At 41.4% G+C, this 17,427-nt stretch overlaps 2 protein-coding genes across 4 annotated transcripts in view; one reads left to right on the top strand and one right to left on the bottom strand.

Annotated features, from left to right (window-relative positions):
• The window catches only part of LOC138763350 (transmembrane prolyl 4-hydroxylase-like), a 74,558-nt gene that overhangs the window by 52,076 nt on the left and 5,055 nt on the right, over positions 1-17,427 (bottom strand). The window lies entirely within an intron of this gene.
• On the top strand, positions 1,497-17,263 carry LOC138763351 (secreted frizzled-related protein 5). Its single transcript, XM_069937333.1, has 4 exons — positions 1,497-1,809; positions 10,174-10,343; positions 13,444-13,533; positions 16,885-17,263. The coding sequence occupies exons 1-4, from the start codon at positions 1,526-1,528 to the stop codon at positions 17,205-17,207; spliced, it is 867 nt and encodes a 288-aa protein (XP_069793434.1). The 5' UTR covers positions 1,497-1,525; the 3' UTR covers positions 17,208-17,263.

The raw sequence follows: 17,427 nt of genomic DNA, 5'->3' as shown, positions 1-17,427 counted from the left end.
ACGAAAACTGGCAACAGTTACATCCGAAAGGGAACTCAGCTATCGATTTATTGCAGGAATGATGCAGTGCCAGAGAACTCCGTATTTTCATTCCACACTTTTTTTTAAAATGGAAAGCCATCTTTCCTCAATTATTTTCAAAATTTCTTACGGGATTTTCAAGTGGATTCTCTTTTTACAATAGTCCAACGGCAGGAAATAATTGTTCCATTACTGTCGTCATAAAATTAAAAAGACTGAAGAGGTTTAAAAGAAAACTAGGATAGTTTGGTCGCGTTGGAAAGCAGATTCTGTGCCTTCCGGAACAAATTTTGAGCTTCCGTGGAGAAGAACAAACCACACAAACTATTGCAAGTAAACATCATTACGGAAAACAAATTGGATGACAACAAAGCTACTTTCAAATTAAGATTGCCTGTATTTTTTAATTAGGATTCGCAGCATTTGTCAATATTTGACAGCAGTGCGTCGTGTTTTTAAAAGTAGTTATTTTGAGATTCAACAGCAAAACTCTTTATTGTTATTTCTGTTCTCCAGATCCAGGCGACGATATTCTGAATATTTTACATTCCCTGAGGTCTGAGCTCGGTTTACAGTAAGCATTCGTTTTACTGTCATAAGACATTCAATGCCAAGAAAGCAATTTCAATGAAAGCAAAGCGTTGCAAAGTGCTCCTTGGAATGAGTATCCAGGAAAGAACTATTCAAATACAGGTTTGCAATGGGAATATGAATACTCGTTATCGAATTTCACTCCGATAAGATGTTTTAATAGTGTCAAAATAAATATCGGAGTCGTCGCACTAAGAAAATAGAAATAATAATTATGTAACACGTTGTTTTAGCTGGGTATTATTTTAATAGCATTTGTTGTTAATATAACATTTTTTGCTATATAACTGAAATGTTTCTCCGCATCTTTGGTTGTAGTTGCTGTTAATGTCTAAACGTTTAGTTTTCTGCGGCGCCGTCACTTCGACCTGTTTCAAAACAAACCCCAATACAGCTTTCAGAATTTTGAAAGGAACCAACGTTGTCAAAATAAGATATTCCTTGAAATGAATCCGAACAGAAAGTGAGGTGAGTGAGTGCACAGAAACTGTGCAATCCTATAACCCGTACGTGTTATTTGTGTGATTGCCTGCTCTGAATAAGCAAGAGGTGCATCTAATTTGATGGACTCGTAACATTTTATTCCTGGGTGATAGGGAAGCGAGTGACCGATTGCTCCTCACACGATCAATAAAATGGAGTTAAGAATACAATGGCAGCTCCCGCCTGTTCCCATTAAGATTATCTGCTGGTCCCAGCTTGTCTCCGCCACTGTAAACGCCAAACAATTGGTAAATAAAATGTAGCATTGTCCTTGTTCAATCTAATGAGCAGGGATTAGGCAGAATTCATTCCATTCTATAAATTGCCCAGCACAGTTGAGAATACTTGGCCAGAATACCCAGAGATCTATCCAGTTACCGTTTCTCCGATTTCTATCAAGACTCAGTACTTCTGGCTAAACGGAAGCACCATGGACAGCTTGTTGTTGATGGTCACCTCTCTGCTGATCGCGTATTCTCACGGGCTGTTTGTAAACCTGGGCACCTCCACCCGATGCTTACCAATCCCTAAAGGGATGGCTCTTTGTTACGACATTGGCTATACGGAGATGAGGATCCCCAACATTCTGGCGCATGAGACGATGGCCGAAGTGATCCAGCAGTCGTCCAGCTGGTTACCCTTACTGGCCAGAGAATGTCACCCAGATGCCAGGATATTCCTTTGTTCTCTTATCGCGCCCGTGTGCCTGGACAGGTAAGGGCCACCGATGTGACGACGATCAGCCCCTTTTAACGAGTGTGCTTGGTCAGGTAGCCAGGTGTAACCAATGTCACTAAATGATAGCTGAAAACCGGTTATTTCAAAATGCCATCGCTCATACCATTTGGCTCAAGGGCAATTGGTAGGGGGGCTGGAATCAAACTGAGAAATGGTTAAGTTTTGATCAGTGTGTTCATCTAAATTTACAGAGCTTTCTTTTCTTAATGCATGCTTTGAGAGAGTGGGTAAATGGAATGGCATAAATGTTCAATTATCCATTTTGGTGACAAAAACGGGAAGGCAATACACAAAAAATGCTGAAGAAACTCAGCATAGGAAGAAAAGGGCAACCAATGAATAGGGGCTGGTTATTGCACTGAACCCCAGCACCTGCAGACTTTTTTTGTTTAACAATTCTAACAGGACTGGATCAGCTACCTGCAGGCTCCTCACATGGGTAGTGCAGAATAAAGAGGCAAACTACATGGGTCAGATGAACAGAACTTTTTTTTTCCATCCAGAGAGTGGTGAATCTGTGGAAATCTCCACCATAGGAAGAAAAATTATTAAATAGATTCAAGGAGTTGAATATTGTTCTATGGGGTAAAGGGATGCTGATTCTGCATCACCAGCCATGATCATATTGAAGCAATAGAATAGCTTCAAGCACCAAATGGCAAACTCCTGACTTAACATTTCTATAGAATAATCACATTTAGCAACATTTTTTGTTGTAGAGAAATAGAGAATTAGAGCGTGGTAACAGGCTCTTGGACCCATTACAAATCCTGACATTTTCTCTGTATTTTATCAATCTGCCCTGACTCCACCACTCACTTGCACACCAGAGGTGCTTAAGCTAACCGATCCACAATAATTCTGGGATGAAACAAGACACTCTTGAAGAAACCCATATGCTCACAGGCCATACAAACTTCAGATAGATAGTCCCCGAGATCAGTCCCTGGTGCTGAGAGGCAGTCGTTCTACTAGCTGTACCTCCAACCTCCATGCTGCCCGGTTATACAGTGGCAATATCCAGACAATTTCTAGACATTCCCTGAATAGGTATTTTTGAAATACTTTTTTTTCTTTCCTTAACATCCTAGTCCAATCAAATTTATTATGCTTCCTCCTCATGCATATCCCATTAAATCTAAATTAGTCTCTGCCACCTCTCCAGGGGAACATAGGTCAATTTGATTTTTATAAATGCATTTTAGTGTCTACCACATATTTCACACAGACTTATTTGCCTTGATCCCCAACAGAAGTTGCATTTACATAGCTTGTACAGTGATTAGCTGAGTTCTATGCTCCTAGATATGTCAATTGTATTATCCTGAATGGCTGGCTTATTTCTTTATTTTAACAAATTGACTTTGCCAGAACAAATCAATGATACGATCATGGGTTCTTGGACTGAGCAGCTAGCTGTCTGGCTCAATTATCTGACCAGAAGCTTTGGATCACAGCAATTTCTCTTTATATGGTTCAATATCAAATTTTGTTGATTAGCTGCTGTGTTTGGAAGGTAATATGATAAAGCAAGTTGTGTTTGCTGCAGAAATAGAACTTTCCCTCAGAAAAATAAACCCATTCTCCTTCAGTTTACAATGGGATCCATTGGTATTTAGCTCAGCTTGACCAGACATTGCTAATTTTCATTTATTTTTTCCATTTTCATGGGATAACATTGTTTTAATGTCTTTACACCAAAACTGTTCATCTCATTCAGTCCAACACAAAAATAATAAACACAACATGCTTACTTGCACCTCCTCCATTGAAAACCTAACCCATTTCCATAATTTCGAGGCTTGGGCTCTCTCCTTCACTCTTCAAAATAAAATGCTGCTCATAGACTCTCATATTCCCTTTGCAGGTTTGCATAGAATACCCACACCAACAATATTGGCATCTTTCACCTCAGTCTGTGCAGGATTCCCATTCAGCATCAAAGAGAACATTTTCAGCCATTTCCGCCTGTTTGTATAAATCTTTTCCAAGCTCACAATGCTTCACTATACCTCTTCTACTAGCTTTGTTGCAGATTTCTTTTTAAAAAATGTTGATATTGACCACTAGTATAACCATCAGAATCAGAATTTATTGTCACAAACATGCTGTCACAAAATTTGTGTTTTGCAGCAGCATTAGAGATGCAAAATTACTTTTTTTTTAAAATTTGTCCAAAAGAAGAGAAAAAGTGAGGTTTCTGTGGCTCATTGTCCATTCAGAAATCTGATGTACCTTTGGGTGGTTGTCTTCAGGCTTCTAATAGTAGCATTGAGAAGAAGGCATGGCCTGAGTGGAGAAGGTCCTTGATGAGAGGCTGCTTTCTTAAGACACCGTCTTTTGTGGATGTCCATGATGGAATGAAGACCCATGATGGTACTGGCCGAGTTCACAACAGTCTGTAGCCTTTTCCTGTCCTGTGCATTGGCACCTCCACACCAGATAGTGATGCAACCAGACAAAATGCTCTAAATTTACAAGGGTCTTTGGTGACATACCAAATCTCCTCAAACTCCTAATGAAGTTTAGCCACTGGCGAGCCTTCCTAATTGCACTGACATGAAGGCCCGAGGATAGATCTTCAGAAATGTTGACACCCAGAAATTTGAAGTTCTTTACCCTTTCCATTGTTATTTGTAGATGACATTTGAATGGTGCCGAGCCACACAGATTAGGTAGGTTTTGGGTGTTTTGGTTTAGTGGCTAAACATACAGCCTTGAGGTGTGCCTGTGTTGATTGTCAGTAAGGAGGAGACATTGTTACAGATTTGCATGAACTGTGTTCTTCCAATGAGGAAGTCAAATATCCAGTTACAGTGGACCAGGATTTGAAGCTTGCTGATCAGTACTGAAGGTATGATAATGTTGAAAGCTTAGCTATAATCGATGAAGGCCCTGTGGCAAGGTCTAAATGACATAATCTGCTACAAAACAAAATCTGGAGCAGTTGGAGATAGCAAAACTTCACTCAGAGATGAACTCAATGACTTCTAGGTCTAATTTAATTGCAAGAAAGAACCAGCACTGCACACCCCCTTCTCCCCTGTTGATCCTCTCTTGTCCATATCCGAGGAGAGTGAATTCGAGGAAAGAATCCAGTCCTGGAGGAGGACCCAGCTGAGTATTAAAAATCTGTGCTAACCAACTTACCAATGTATTCACAGATATTTTCAACATCTCACTCCGGCAGAGTGTGGTACCCACTTGTTTCAAATAGGTGTTAATCGTACTGGTGCAGTAACCTGCCTAAATGACTATCAACCAGTGGCACTTATATCAACAGTGATGAAATGTTTTGAAACACTGATGTTGAAGCATATCAGCTCTTGACTGAGCAGCTACCAATTCACCTATCGTAGCAACAGGTCCAGGACGGATGTCATCTCATTGGCTCCACACAAAGCCATGGAACACCTAGACAGCAAAGATGCTTACATCAGGATGCTCTTTATTGACTTCAATTCGGCATTTAACACCATCATCCCCTCAAAACTAATCAGCAAACTCCAAGATCTAGGACTCAACACCCCACTGTGTAATTGCACTGTTGTTTACATGTGTACATCACGTACAGTTTTTTTGCTATCAATATGATAATTCTGCCTCACCCGCAGGAGAAAGAATCTCAGGGTTTTAGGTGATGTCACACATGTACTCTGACAATAAGTCTGAAATATGAAGATAACCCTTTCATTTCTTGAATCAATCTGGTGAACCTCCTCTGCAATGTATTCAAAGCCAGTAAATAATTTCTCAAATAAAGAGACCAGAAGTGCACACAGTACTCCAGGTGCGGTTTCACTTGTACTCTGTACAGTTGCAGCAGGACCTCCCTGCTCTCAAATTCAATCCCTTTAGCAATGAAGGCCAATGTCCCATTGGCCTTCTTAATCACTCGTTGCACCTGAAAATTAATTTATTGTAATTCATGCACAAGGACTCCCAAATCTCTGCACAACAACATGCTATAATTTTTCACCTTTAAAATAACAGAACCTTAGAACACTAGAACTCAGAAAGCAAGCCATTCAGCCCTTCTAGTCTGGGCTGAAACATTATCCCATTGACCTGCACCTAGTCCATAACCCTCCAGACCTCTCCCATCCATGTATCTATCCAGTTATTCTTAAAACTTCAGATAGCAGCTCTTTCTACACTCTCACCATTCTGAGTGAAGAACTTCCCCCTAATGTTCTCCCTAAACCTTTCACCCTAAAGCCATGTCCTCTCATATTTATCTCTCGTAATCTGTGGAAAGAGTTAATTCACATTTACTTTGTCTATACCCTTCATAATTTTGTAAAATCTCTATCAAATCTCCCCTCATTCTTCTATGGTCCATAGAAATGAAGTCCTAACCTGTTTAATCTTTCCCAGTAACTCAACTTCTGAAGACCCAGCAACATCCTAGTAAATCTTCTCTGCACTCTTTCAATTTTATGGATATCCTGTAGTTAGGCGACCAGAACTGCACAAAATACTCCAAATTTGGCCTCACCAATTATTACAACCTCACCATAACATTCCAACTCCTGTACTCAATACTTTGATTTATGAAGGCCAAGATGCCAAAAGCTTTCTTTATAACCCTGTCTACTTTGTGGTACCACTTTCAAGGTATTATATGTCTGTATTCCCAAATCCCTTTGTTTCTCCACACTCCTCAGTGTCCTACCATTTACTGTGCATGTCCTACCTTAGTTTATCCTTCCAAAATGTAACACCTCACACTTGTCTGCATTACATTCCATCTGCTATTTTGTGGCCCATTTTTCTGGCTGGTCCAGATCCCTCTGTAAGGTTTTGAAAGCCTTCTTCGCTGTCTACAACACCTCCAATCTTAGTGTCATAAGCAAACTTGCTGATCCAATTTATCACATTATCATTCAGATCATTGATATAGACAACAAATAACAATGGTCCCAGCAGTTATCTCTGAGCACACCACTCATCACAGACCTCCAGTCTGAGAAGCAATCATCCACTACCACTCTCAATCTTCTCCCATTCAGCCAATTTCAAATCCAGTTTACTACCTCTCCATGGATTCCTAGTGTCTGAACCTTATGAACAAACCTCCCAGATGGTAACTTGTCAAAGGCCTTACTAAAGTCCACATAGACAACATCCACAGCCTTTCCTTCATCTACTTTCTTGGTAACTTCCTTGAAAAAAACTAAAGTTTGTTAAACACAACCGACCATGCACAAATCCATGCTGACTATTCAAATACTTGTATATCCATTCTCTCAATATACTATTTCTCTTTCCAAAGTGTTTGACTGTGGCAGTATGCCATTAGGCAGGTGAACCGGCCCCGCTTGTCATGCACATGGCGGAGCAGCTGGCCAAAATGGCGCCGTCGGGGGTTTCCTCCCGACCTCGGCACAGGGCTCAGAAACCCACGCTTGGGGACCCACGTGAACGTCGGGGCCCCCCAGTGCAGTTCTCAGCCAGGTTTGGGCTGGGAGTATAAGACCAGCCAGGCAGCCTGCAATAAATCAGTTTTTGCTCACTGAACTCAACCCGCCTGGCTGTGCGATCCTTCAGTTAGCAGTGTAGCCGCCGCTACAATTGGTGACCCCGATAGATTCAAACGTCTTTGAACCCGACATGAACGACCCTTCGATCAATGCTATAGTCATCAAGCTTCCCGACTTCTGGGTTCAGGAGCCGGAGACCTGGTTCAAGCACGCAGAGGCTCAGTTTCACCTCCGCCAGATATCATTGGATTCGACCAAGTTTTACCATGTGGTCGCCGCCCTGGACCAGGCCACTGCCAAACGAGTGCAGCACCTTGTTCAGCACCCACCCGCAGAAGAAAAGTACGGGACCATCAAGCGGGTGCTCACCGGCTCCCTTGGCCTCTCCAGGCACCAGCATGCCGCTCGAATGCTGCGCCTCAACGCCTTGGGGGACAGAACTCCAATAGAGTTGATGGATGAGATGCTCGCACTCATGGGCGATCACACCAACTGCCCACTCTTTGAGCGTATCTTCCTTGACCATCTGCCTGAAGACATCTGCCTTTACTGTCCCAGGAGAGCTTCATCGACCCTAGGAACATTGCTCAAAAGGCTCAGGAGCCTTTGAATGATTCGAATGAATCAAATTATTCCCAGAGGGCTCAGCAGTCCAGCAGGTTACGAGTCACAGGAATGAGCATGCCAAGCCTTCCTCTAGCGCTGCGGTGGAACACCCAGCCCCTGCAGGGGCCTCAAAGAACATAGCCAGAAGCAAGTCATCCACTTCAGGCCTCTGCTTCTTCCACCGGCGCTGGGGAGCCAAGGCTCGGAACTGTCGTCAGCCCTGCTCATTCTAGGGAAACAAGCAGGCCGGCCGCTGTTAATGGCTGCGGCGGATGGACAAGAACACAGTCTTCTCTACCTGTGGGATTCAGTCAGCGGCCGACGCTTCCTCGTCAACATCGGGGCCCAGATCAGCGTCAGCCCAGCCACAGCCATCGAGTCCCGGAACCAGCCTAGAGGACCTCCCCTCCGTGCAGCCAATTCAACGGAGATCCGAGCGTATGGAGACAAGACCATCCTCTTCCAGATTGGCCAGCAGAAGTTCTCGTGGAGGTTCAGTTTTGTCCCTTCCAACTGCCATCCTGGGTGTCGACTTCTTCCTCGCCCACAGACTCCTGGTCGACAGTCAAGGTAGGCAACTGGTAGATGCCTGTACCTTCCAATCCGTTCGCCTCAACGACTCCTGCACAGAGCAGCTGCAGATGGCCATGGTCAGCACGCCCAAGGACGAATTTCAGCCTATCCTGGACGAGTTCCTGTCCCTCCTCAAGCCGCAGTTCTCCACCTCCTCACCATGTCACAGGGTGTTTCATTACATCCCCACCCAAGGCCCGCCAGTCCACGCCAAGGCACGCCGGCTCCCGTCAGATAAGCTCCAGATAGCGAATGAAGAGTTCTCGCATCTGCAGTGGCTGGGGATCGAACTACATCTCACCACCCCCTATCACCCACAGGCCAATGGGTTAGTCGAGTGATTGCACTGCCACCTTAAGTCAGCTTATGGCCCGCCTCACCGGCCCCGACTGAGTGGACGAGTTGTTTTGGGTGCTTCTGGGCATCCGCTCGACACCCAAAGAAGACCTACAGGCGTCATAAGCCAAGCTGGTCTACGGTGCACCACTAGCCCTATCCAGTGAGTTCGTCAATGCACCTCACAACCCCCAGCAGTCACCGCACGGTCTACTTCCCCACCTCTGGGCCCAGTTGGACTCCCTCACACCCCCACCGTCGCCCAGACAAGGCACACGGGGCTCTTATGTCCCAAGCAAGCTGTACCCCGCAAAGTAAGTTTTTAATCAGGCAGGGCCTGTCCACAGTACCTCTACAAAGACCACAAGAAGGGCCGTACAAATTCGTCCAGTGTTCAGGATCCACTTTCACATGGGACATCGGTGGTAAGAGTGAACTGTTTACAGTGGACAGGTTAAAGCCAGCCCACCCCGACCCCACCCAACCAGTAGTTGTGGCCCAACCCAAGAGGCGAGGCCGCCCGGAAAAAAAGGACATTGGCGCCGGTTCTGGGGGGGGGGGGGGTGTGGGGGGTGCGGCTATGTGGCAGTACGCCATTAGACAGGTGAACCGGCCCCACTTGTCACGCACGCGGCGGGGCAGCTAGCCCAAATTGGTGCCGTCAGGCAGGGGTTTCTTCCCAACCTCGGCACCGGGCTCAGAAGCCCATGCTTGGGGACCCACATGACACCCCGGTGTCATTGGGGGCCCCCAGCACAGTTGTCAGCCAGGTCCAGGCTGGGAGTATAAGACCAGCCAGGTAGCCTGCAATGAATCAGTTTTTGCTCACTGAACTCAACCAGTCTGGTTGTGCGATCCTTCAGTTAGCAGTGTAGCCGCCACTACATGACCTCACTTTTACTGACCTGGTACTCCATCTGCCAGATTTTTTCCCACTCACTTAACTTCGATATCTCTCTGCAGATTCTATGTCCTCTGCACAATTTGTTTTTCCCACTCAATTTATTGCCATCAGCAAACTCAAATATTCTATACTTGGTCTCCTCTTCAAAATAATTTGTAGGTTAATGCAAAATTAACACTAATGAAAGCAAATTGCAGGAATTGATTAGCAAGTGAGAGAGAAAATGTTACAGGGAAACAAGTTGGGCTATCTAATTAATAAAGGTTGGCATGGAGTATGTATTAATCAACACAGTAAGGTGCAAAGAGACAAAAGAAGCAAATGTGCACCCTTTAACTGCCACAAACATTGGTAATTGAAGGAAGAGAATTTATGGTCAAAGAATAATCAAGTAAATAATCCCTTTTCACTTTTTTTTTTAATTTTTGACTCTTTTAGGTTTATATATCCTTGCCACAGCCTCTGTATAGCTGTGAGAAACAGCTGTGCCCCCATTATGGCCTGTTATGGCTACCCATGGCCAGAAATTTTGAATTGCAACAGGTTCCCCACTGATGATGGCATGTGCATATCCTCGATCAGCAACAAGACAGCATCACACAGAAGGAGTAAGTGATCCTGACTGAACTCTGTTAACTCAATTAATAGTAAATTGGAGAGAAAAACATGTTTAAAATAGATCTTGTTTCTTTTTCTAGCTACATTCATCGAAACATATGAAGCTAGTGCTGAGAACTTTGTTGTAGTTATGATAAGGAAACACAAGATATTAAAAGAATTATCTTGCCTGATCTCTTGGAAGGGCTACATAGCATTCATGATGCTCAATTGTGTGTATTCACTGAATACAAAATGGCAGTGTCCATTCTGGTTTGCCAACTTGGCAAATCTAATTGGAAATAGAAATGAGAAATGTTCTCGATGACATTCTTGTGATCCAGATAGGATTTAGTCAGTTATTTTATTGGTAGGGAATCCATTCAGCAGAGGAACAGACAAGGAAAATAAACTAACCAGAGAAAATATATGCATGTAAATAATTAGTTAAACTCATCTTAATACTATTTTTTTTGCCAGTTTAAAGTTCCAGAGATGCCTACCTGTACTCATCTAGGTAGACATCATTATTGCAAGGACTATGAGGTAAAATTGTGGAAGCACCATCCCTTATGTAAAAAAATGATGCGTGAATTAAGACTCTTTAATTTTGAGAAAGCCTCAAGGCAAACTATCTGAACAGGAATGAATAGAAATTGATAATCAATCTTGGAATCTCGAGTGTGTTTGGTTAAATGGCTTTTCAAATGAACTCACAAGAACACTATTGTGATTGCAGTTCCAAGCATCTGTACTGTATTTTTAATTTACCAGATATTTACTAGTTAAGTGTCATGTGGTGCTATAGAACAGCACATCATGCTCAGAGGCCAACACAACTGTTTGCAAATTTAGATTCAAATGTTAAAATCTATAAATACCAGTGACCAGGAATACAAGAGATTGTTAATTTCTTGAGGATCATGAATATTTAGTCCTTAGCCAGTCTGTCATTTATTATTCAAACCTTTATTGAATTTTAGCTAACAAACATAATTATATTACTTATTTCTCAGGGCAGGGAGGGAAGGGGAATAGGCTGCAGCTTTGGCGGCAATGTGCACACATCTCAAGAATTAATTTTAAAAATACATCTTCACCCTTCGCTCTGCATACCAAAGATACTTTGTAATTAGATAAGAAACAAAATGATACATAAAGAAGGCATAAAGCCCATTAGGGTCCAAAAGGTAATGGAAGTGACGTTAAAAAATATGGGTAAAGTTCTTAATGAATACTTTGTAACCAAAAAAAACTATAATGTCAATGTTTTAGTTCATGAAGAAGAGTGCAAAATATTGCTTGGGATAAACATAGCAAGAGGAAATATTAAGGGGTTTTGCAATTGACTAAACCACCAATCTCAAATGAAATGTTTCTTTTAATGGCCAAAAGTAAAATTAAGGCCAGAGGAATGAAGAACTGTTAAGGTACCATTGTTCAAGAAAAAAGGAAGTGAAGATAAATCAAATAATCATCATCATTTATAAAAGTGCTAAAGAAAGTCAGCAGGTCTAGCAGCATCAATGGAATGCAAAAGGCAGTTGGCGTTTCACGTCGACTGCCTTCTGCTGTCCGTTAATGCTGCGTAACCTGCTAAGTTTCTCCAGCACTTTTGTATACTGCTCTAAACCCCAATATCTGCAGATTTCTTGTTTACCTCTATTATAGCTCACTAAATTTAACTTCAGTATTGGGCAAGTTAGAAAAATCCTTTTTATAAGATAATGTTTTTTCTTTCTTTGGCTTGGCTTCACGGACGAAGATTTATGGAGGGGGTAAAAAGTCCACGTCAGCTGCAGGCTGTTTAGAAAGGCATAGAGTAAGAATCAGCTTGGTTTTGTTAAGGTATGCTCTCATTTAACTAATGTAATCCTAAATTTTTGAAGAAGCAACTAGGGGATCCTCAAACAAGGGTAGTGCATTTGATGTAATCTACAGTTTTATTAAGGTTTGCATCAAGGTCTCACATGGTGACTCATCAGGAAAGTAAAAGCTCATGAATCAAAGGAGAGTGGCAAGCAAAATTGATGCAGTGACAGGAAGCAAAGTGCAATGCTTGGTGAATGCTTTTGCAAATGGGATTCCACAGGATTCAGATATTTGATCCTTTTTACTTAATATATTCATGTATTAAATGCAAGGATGGAGGGAATGAAAGTTTACAAATATTAATTAAAAATGGTTATTTGGTAGGCTGTGGGCAGTAAAGCTTGAGATTACTGGAACATAATGAAGGTCTGGTTATTAGGAAGAAAAATGGAATTCCATCTGGTGAAATGTTGCACCTGCCCAAATATATAATTGTATTTTCTCATTCCTTGTAACATAAATTATTACTGAGTTGGCTGGCTGAACACAATGGGGGGTGGGGTCTTCAGTGTAGATCCAAAGATCATGAAAAGGAGGTGTGATCAGTAAGGTGGTTAAAGTACACAAGGTATGCCTTATTTCATTACTCAAGATGCAGAATGAAAAGAGTAGAGAATTTATTCTAGAACCACATAAAGCATGCAGATTCTGTCACTGCATTACATGACGTGATTGTAAAGGAGGTTCAAGGAGGTTCAGCATTACAAAGCTTTAGCTCGGAGAGTTTGAATCAGTGTGGTCTTTTTAGAACAGAGGCAGCTGTGTTGAAACTTAACTGAGGTGTATAAAATTATGAACATCGAGCAATAGAAATGACCCATTTTCCTTTTGCAACAATTTCAAAAATCGTAGAAGGAATAAAATGAAATTTTATTCTCACCAAGATATGGCAGTGATTTAGAACTCACCACCCAAAGAAACAGTAAAGAAAGAAACTCTTAGCCCATTTAAAAATGGATGCATTTGAAGGGCAAAAACCTTCAGAGTAGCTGACCAAGTGCAGGAAAGTGGGATTAGACTGAATAACACTATTTTTGGATAGTACAGATGTGAAGGGCTGAACATTAAGCTCTTCCAGGCCACTCCACTTACTCTCAGCAAATGGATTAAGGGCAAAGAGAAGCAAGTGTCTATAGCTCTTCCTCAAAGCTAGGGATATGGCAAGATCAATACATTGCAGAGCTTAGTATCTGTACTGCCTGTAGCTAATAAAAATCTACATTTCCACCCATTACACAGCAATTCCCAAAGCAAGTTGTCGAGATTGTGAATTGGAAGAAATGACTTCATCAAAACAAATACTTAATACATTTTGTTCACATGATTTTGGTAAGTACAGTTCAGGAAAATTATGAAACTTGCTTCTTCTGCTAAAATAGAAATACTGCTGCAGCTTTGTAATAAATCACACCCAAAGTGCTCTTTGCTGGTTTTGAGAACATATGAAATTGGAGCAGAATTTGGCCATATGTATTCTCAAATCTACTCTGCAATTCAGTAAGATCAAGGCTCATCTTAACAAAATCCACTTGCTTCCTCCTACAATACAAAAATCTGATTATTCCAACCTTCTCAAAATTCCAAAAATGCACAACCTTCTGAGAAGAAATCCCATTTCCTCTCTGCATTGAATGGACAATCCCCAATTATGCAACTTCTCTTTTACTGGATTCAAAGACAGGAAACATCATCCTTGTCAAACCTTGTTTCTCTCCATCTTCCATGCTTTAACAAGATCAGTGATTTTCTGTCTACAGGCAACTATTTCTTTGCTAAATTAGGCAAACTAACAATGAAATTAAGGCAAAATGGATGGCACAGCATTTTGGATCTCTAGATCTGGAAATTTTTCAACAGTCTATATCGCTTTTCAATAGAGGAAAATGCATGACAGTTGGAAAAATTATGGTCATTATTCCCAAAATGCTCCTCTACTGAGACTTTGTTGACATGGCAAGGCTTATTCCTCAAATACAGCCCCATTCCTAATTGGAGTACATAAATATTGTTTCAATAAACTGTCCTGGATGTACATAACAAATCCTACCCCATCTAAATCCCAAGTATTAAAGGAATCCCAGTTAACAATGGTGGAAACACTCATCATAATAACCCTGTTGTTTTTACTTATTTCTGTGATTTGCTTGCTTATCTACTCCTATCTCCCAATGACTATAGGGAGGTGTGATAGTACAGATTCTATCACCAATGTGTATATGTAGATTGTAGTGTAGGATGACTGTGATTGGTTGAGAGTATAGCCACGCCTACTGGCAGGTCTTAAAGGGTTGCTCCTAGCCAGACCAGGTCATTCTGGACTGGTCAACCTACATGTGATATGCTCCAGTCTTCTAGTTAATAAAACCTTGGTTTGAATCAACAAGTCTTTGATTCTTTCGACACACTCTACAGGAGGCTTATAGTTTAACCCCATCATAGTGATTGTACTTTTCTCATTCCTGAGCTCTATCCATGTCGCCTTACTGGATGGGCCATTGAAGATATCTTCTAATCCAGCAGATCTTCTGCACAAGATCAGGATACATGTAGTTAAGGGTAATATATTAGCATGAAAAGGAGATTGGTTAAGCAATAGAAGGCAGAGTTGGGATAAATACGTGGTTCTCTGGCTGGAAATCAGTGGTAAGCGGAGTATCACAAGGATTAGTGTTAAGGCCACAACTGTTGACAATATACACAAATTATTTGGAGGACCAAGTGTGGAACATCTAAATTTGCTGGTGACAATAAATTGAATAGAGGACACAGAGGTTGCAGAGACATAGGTTAAGTGTGTGGGTAAGGGTCTGGGAGACAGAGTACAGTGTGGGCAAGTGCGAGGTCATCCACTTTGGAAGAAAAATATAGTGGATTGAATTATCATTTAAATATTACAGCATGTTGTTGTGCAGAGACTTGGGAGATTTTGTCCATGAATCATAAAAAGTTGGTTTGTAGGTGCAATAGGTCATCAAGAAGGCAAATAGGCTATTGACTTTCATGCTCTAGGGGTTGAATTTCAGAGTAGGGAGGTTCTGCTGCAACTGTACGGAGTACTGGTGTGGCTGCACCTGGAGTACTGTGTGCACATTTGATGATCTGACTTGAGAAAGGATATACTGGCTTTGGAGGTGGTGCAGAGGAGGTTCACCTGATTGATTCCAAAAGTTAAGGGGATAGCTTTTAAGGAGAGATCAAGAAACCTGGGACTATACTCACTGGAATTAAGAGAGAGGATCTTATTAAACACATTTAAAGCACAGATAAATAGTTTCTCTTTACAGCAGGGAATTAAGGATGATTGGGAAAAGGCAAGCAAGTGGAGCTGAGGTCATAGCAAGATCAGCCATGATCTTGTTGAACAGCAGAACAAGCTCGAGGCCAGATGGCCTCTTGCTCCTACTAATGATTTTGTGTTCATTGACATACAACTGTCCTAACTCTTTTACATCCCTCTCTGTCATGTTTAAGATAGTATATGGTTTTGTGATGGCCAGACTATTGTAGTTCAATGTACTAATCTAGGTTCTAAGATCACCTGCTGTATCCATTAGACTGCTGTATTAGAATAAATTTACCTCAGACATTCATTCCTGTGGTATTCATTACCCTGACCTTACCTGTGCTTATTATCAGACTTAATCCCTGCCTTCTCAATTACCCCACATGCTGACCTACTGCTTCAGTTCCCACCCCTTTCCCACCACACTAGTTTAAATCCACCCAAAAGACACGTGTTGCCACTTTGTTGTCACTTGCACCCAGATCCTTTTGTAAAACAATGCTCCAAAAGGTCTTGCCAGTTACTGTGTACTTTCCAAAATGCAGCACCTCATTCTTGTCTGTCCACATCCCATTCCCCTACCACACTAGTTTAAACCCTCTTGAGTATCTTTTTAGTTCAAGATTCCTTTATTGTCCTGTAATAGTGGAGAACATTCAATATCACATGAAATTGCCTTCTGTCTGCCACAAAGATTTGCCATTAGTGTCGCCTGACGTCTCTTTGCAGTACAAGAGAAAGAGAAACAAAAATGAGTCCATCAGAAAACAGGATTGAGAATGCAACCTGCTCCCTTCGGCCACTGCTCGTCTCCAACCTCAAAGAAGGTGCAAGTTTAAATGTTACTCCAAAGAACCGAGCAGAAATTATAGCCTAACAATAGAATACTAAGGAAATACTTCATTGTTGAAGCAACTTTATATCCGTTAAACTCAGGCCACTCCTGCTCTATCAGGAAATTTACCTCTCCAAAGGGCAATGTCATTAATCCCAGCATCCTAGCCAATATTTATCCATCCATAAATTTTGATCATTATAAAATATTTTATCTTTTTCAGTGCCATGTCTTCTTTGCAATGCCTAAAATGGGTGCACTAATTCTTAATTCTTGCATTGTTCCAATAAACACACTTTATTCTTTGTGAAGTGTTTTGGACCATTTTAATTTGTGGGAAGTGTAATGGAAATAGAAGTCTTTATTATTCTTGAACAATAATGAAAAGCTATAGGATTCAAGTTTTATAATTTATTATACAAACCCTGCTAACCAGCATTAGTTATTTATGACACAGCAATTCTGCTTACTCTATATTCTTTTATTTATTGTTGATTTTTGTTTCCAAGTTGTGACTGATTAAACAGGAAACTTACCCAAAACTTTACTTAATCTTCCACAGCTGTGAAAATCAGAATATCAAAGAGAAATACAAGTTTCTCCCAGATCTCAGATTTTCAGCTGAACAGAAAGTTTGAGGTCCTCAAGCATGGGCCCCTCCTCAAGACAGAGATTCATTCTAAGCTTCAGCATTGGCTCGACTTGGATGCCACCTGTGTTCAGAACATGACACAAGGCAGAAACACAGGGACTTTTATGATTGTAGGCAGAATCCAAAATGGCAAAATTGTGGTGAATAAGGTGTATTTATGGCAAAAGCGGGACAGAAATCTTATGCATGCTGTCAGAAAGTGGAAGCATTACAGGTGCCGTTCACAATATTAAATTTGAGGTTAATATATTTGTTAATTTTGTATTTGTATTTTAAGGCAAGTGTAAAGATCCTATAAAATAAAATATTTTATCTTTTTCAGTGCCATGTCTTCTTTGCAGCAAACTCAAATCAGGAGCCAGAAATTTAGAAGCCAGACTGAGCTAGAAATTTAGAAGCCAAACTGTGATCCTTGTGAATAATGGCATTTTTTTTTAAACTATAAACACAAGC

The sequence above is a fragment of the Narcine bancroftii genome, chromosome 5, assembly GCF_036971445.1.
Source record: "Narcine bancroftii isolate sNarBan1 chromosome 5, sNarBan1.hap1, whole genome shotgun sequence".
NCBI classification, from domain to species: domain Eukaryota; kingdom Metazoa; phylum Chordata; class Chondrichthyes; order Torpediniformes; family Narcinidae; genus Narcine; species Narcine bancroftii.
This window is presented reverse-complemented; position numbering and strand designations above follow the sequence as displayed.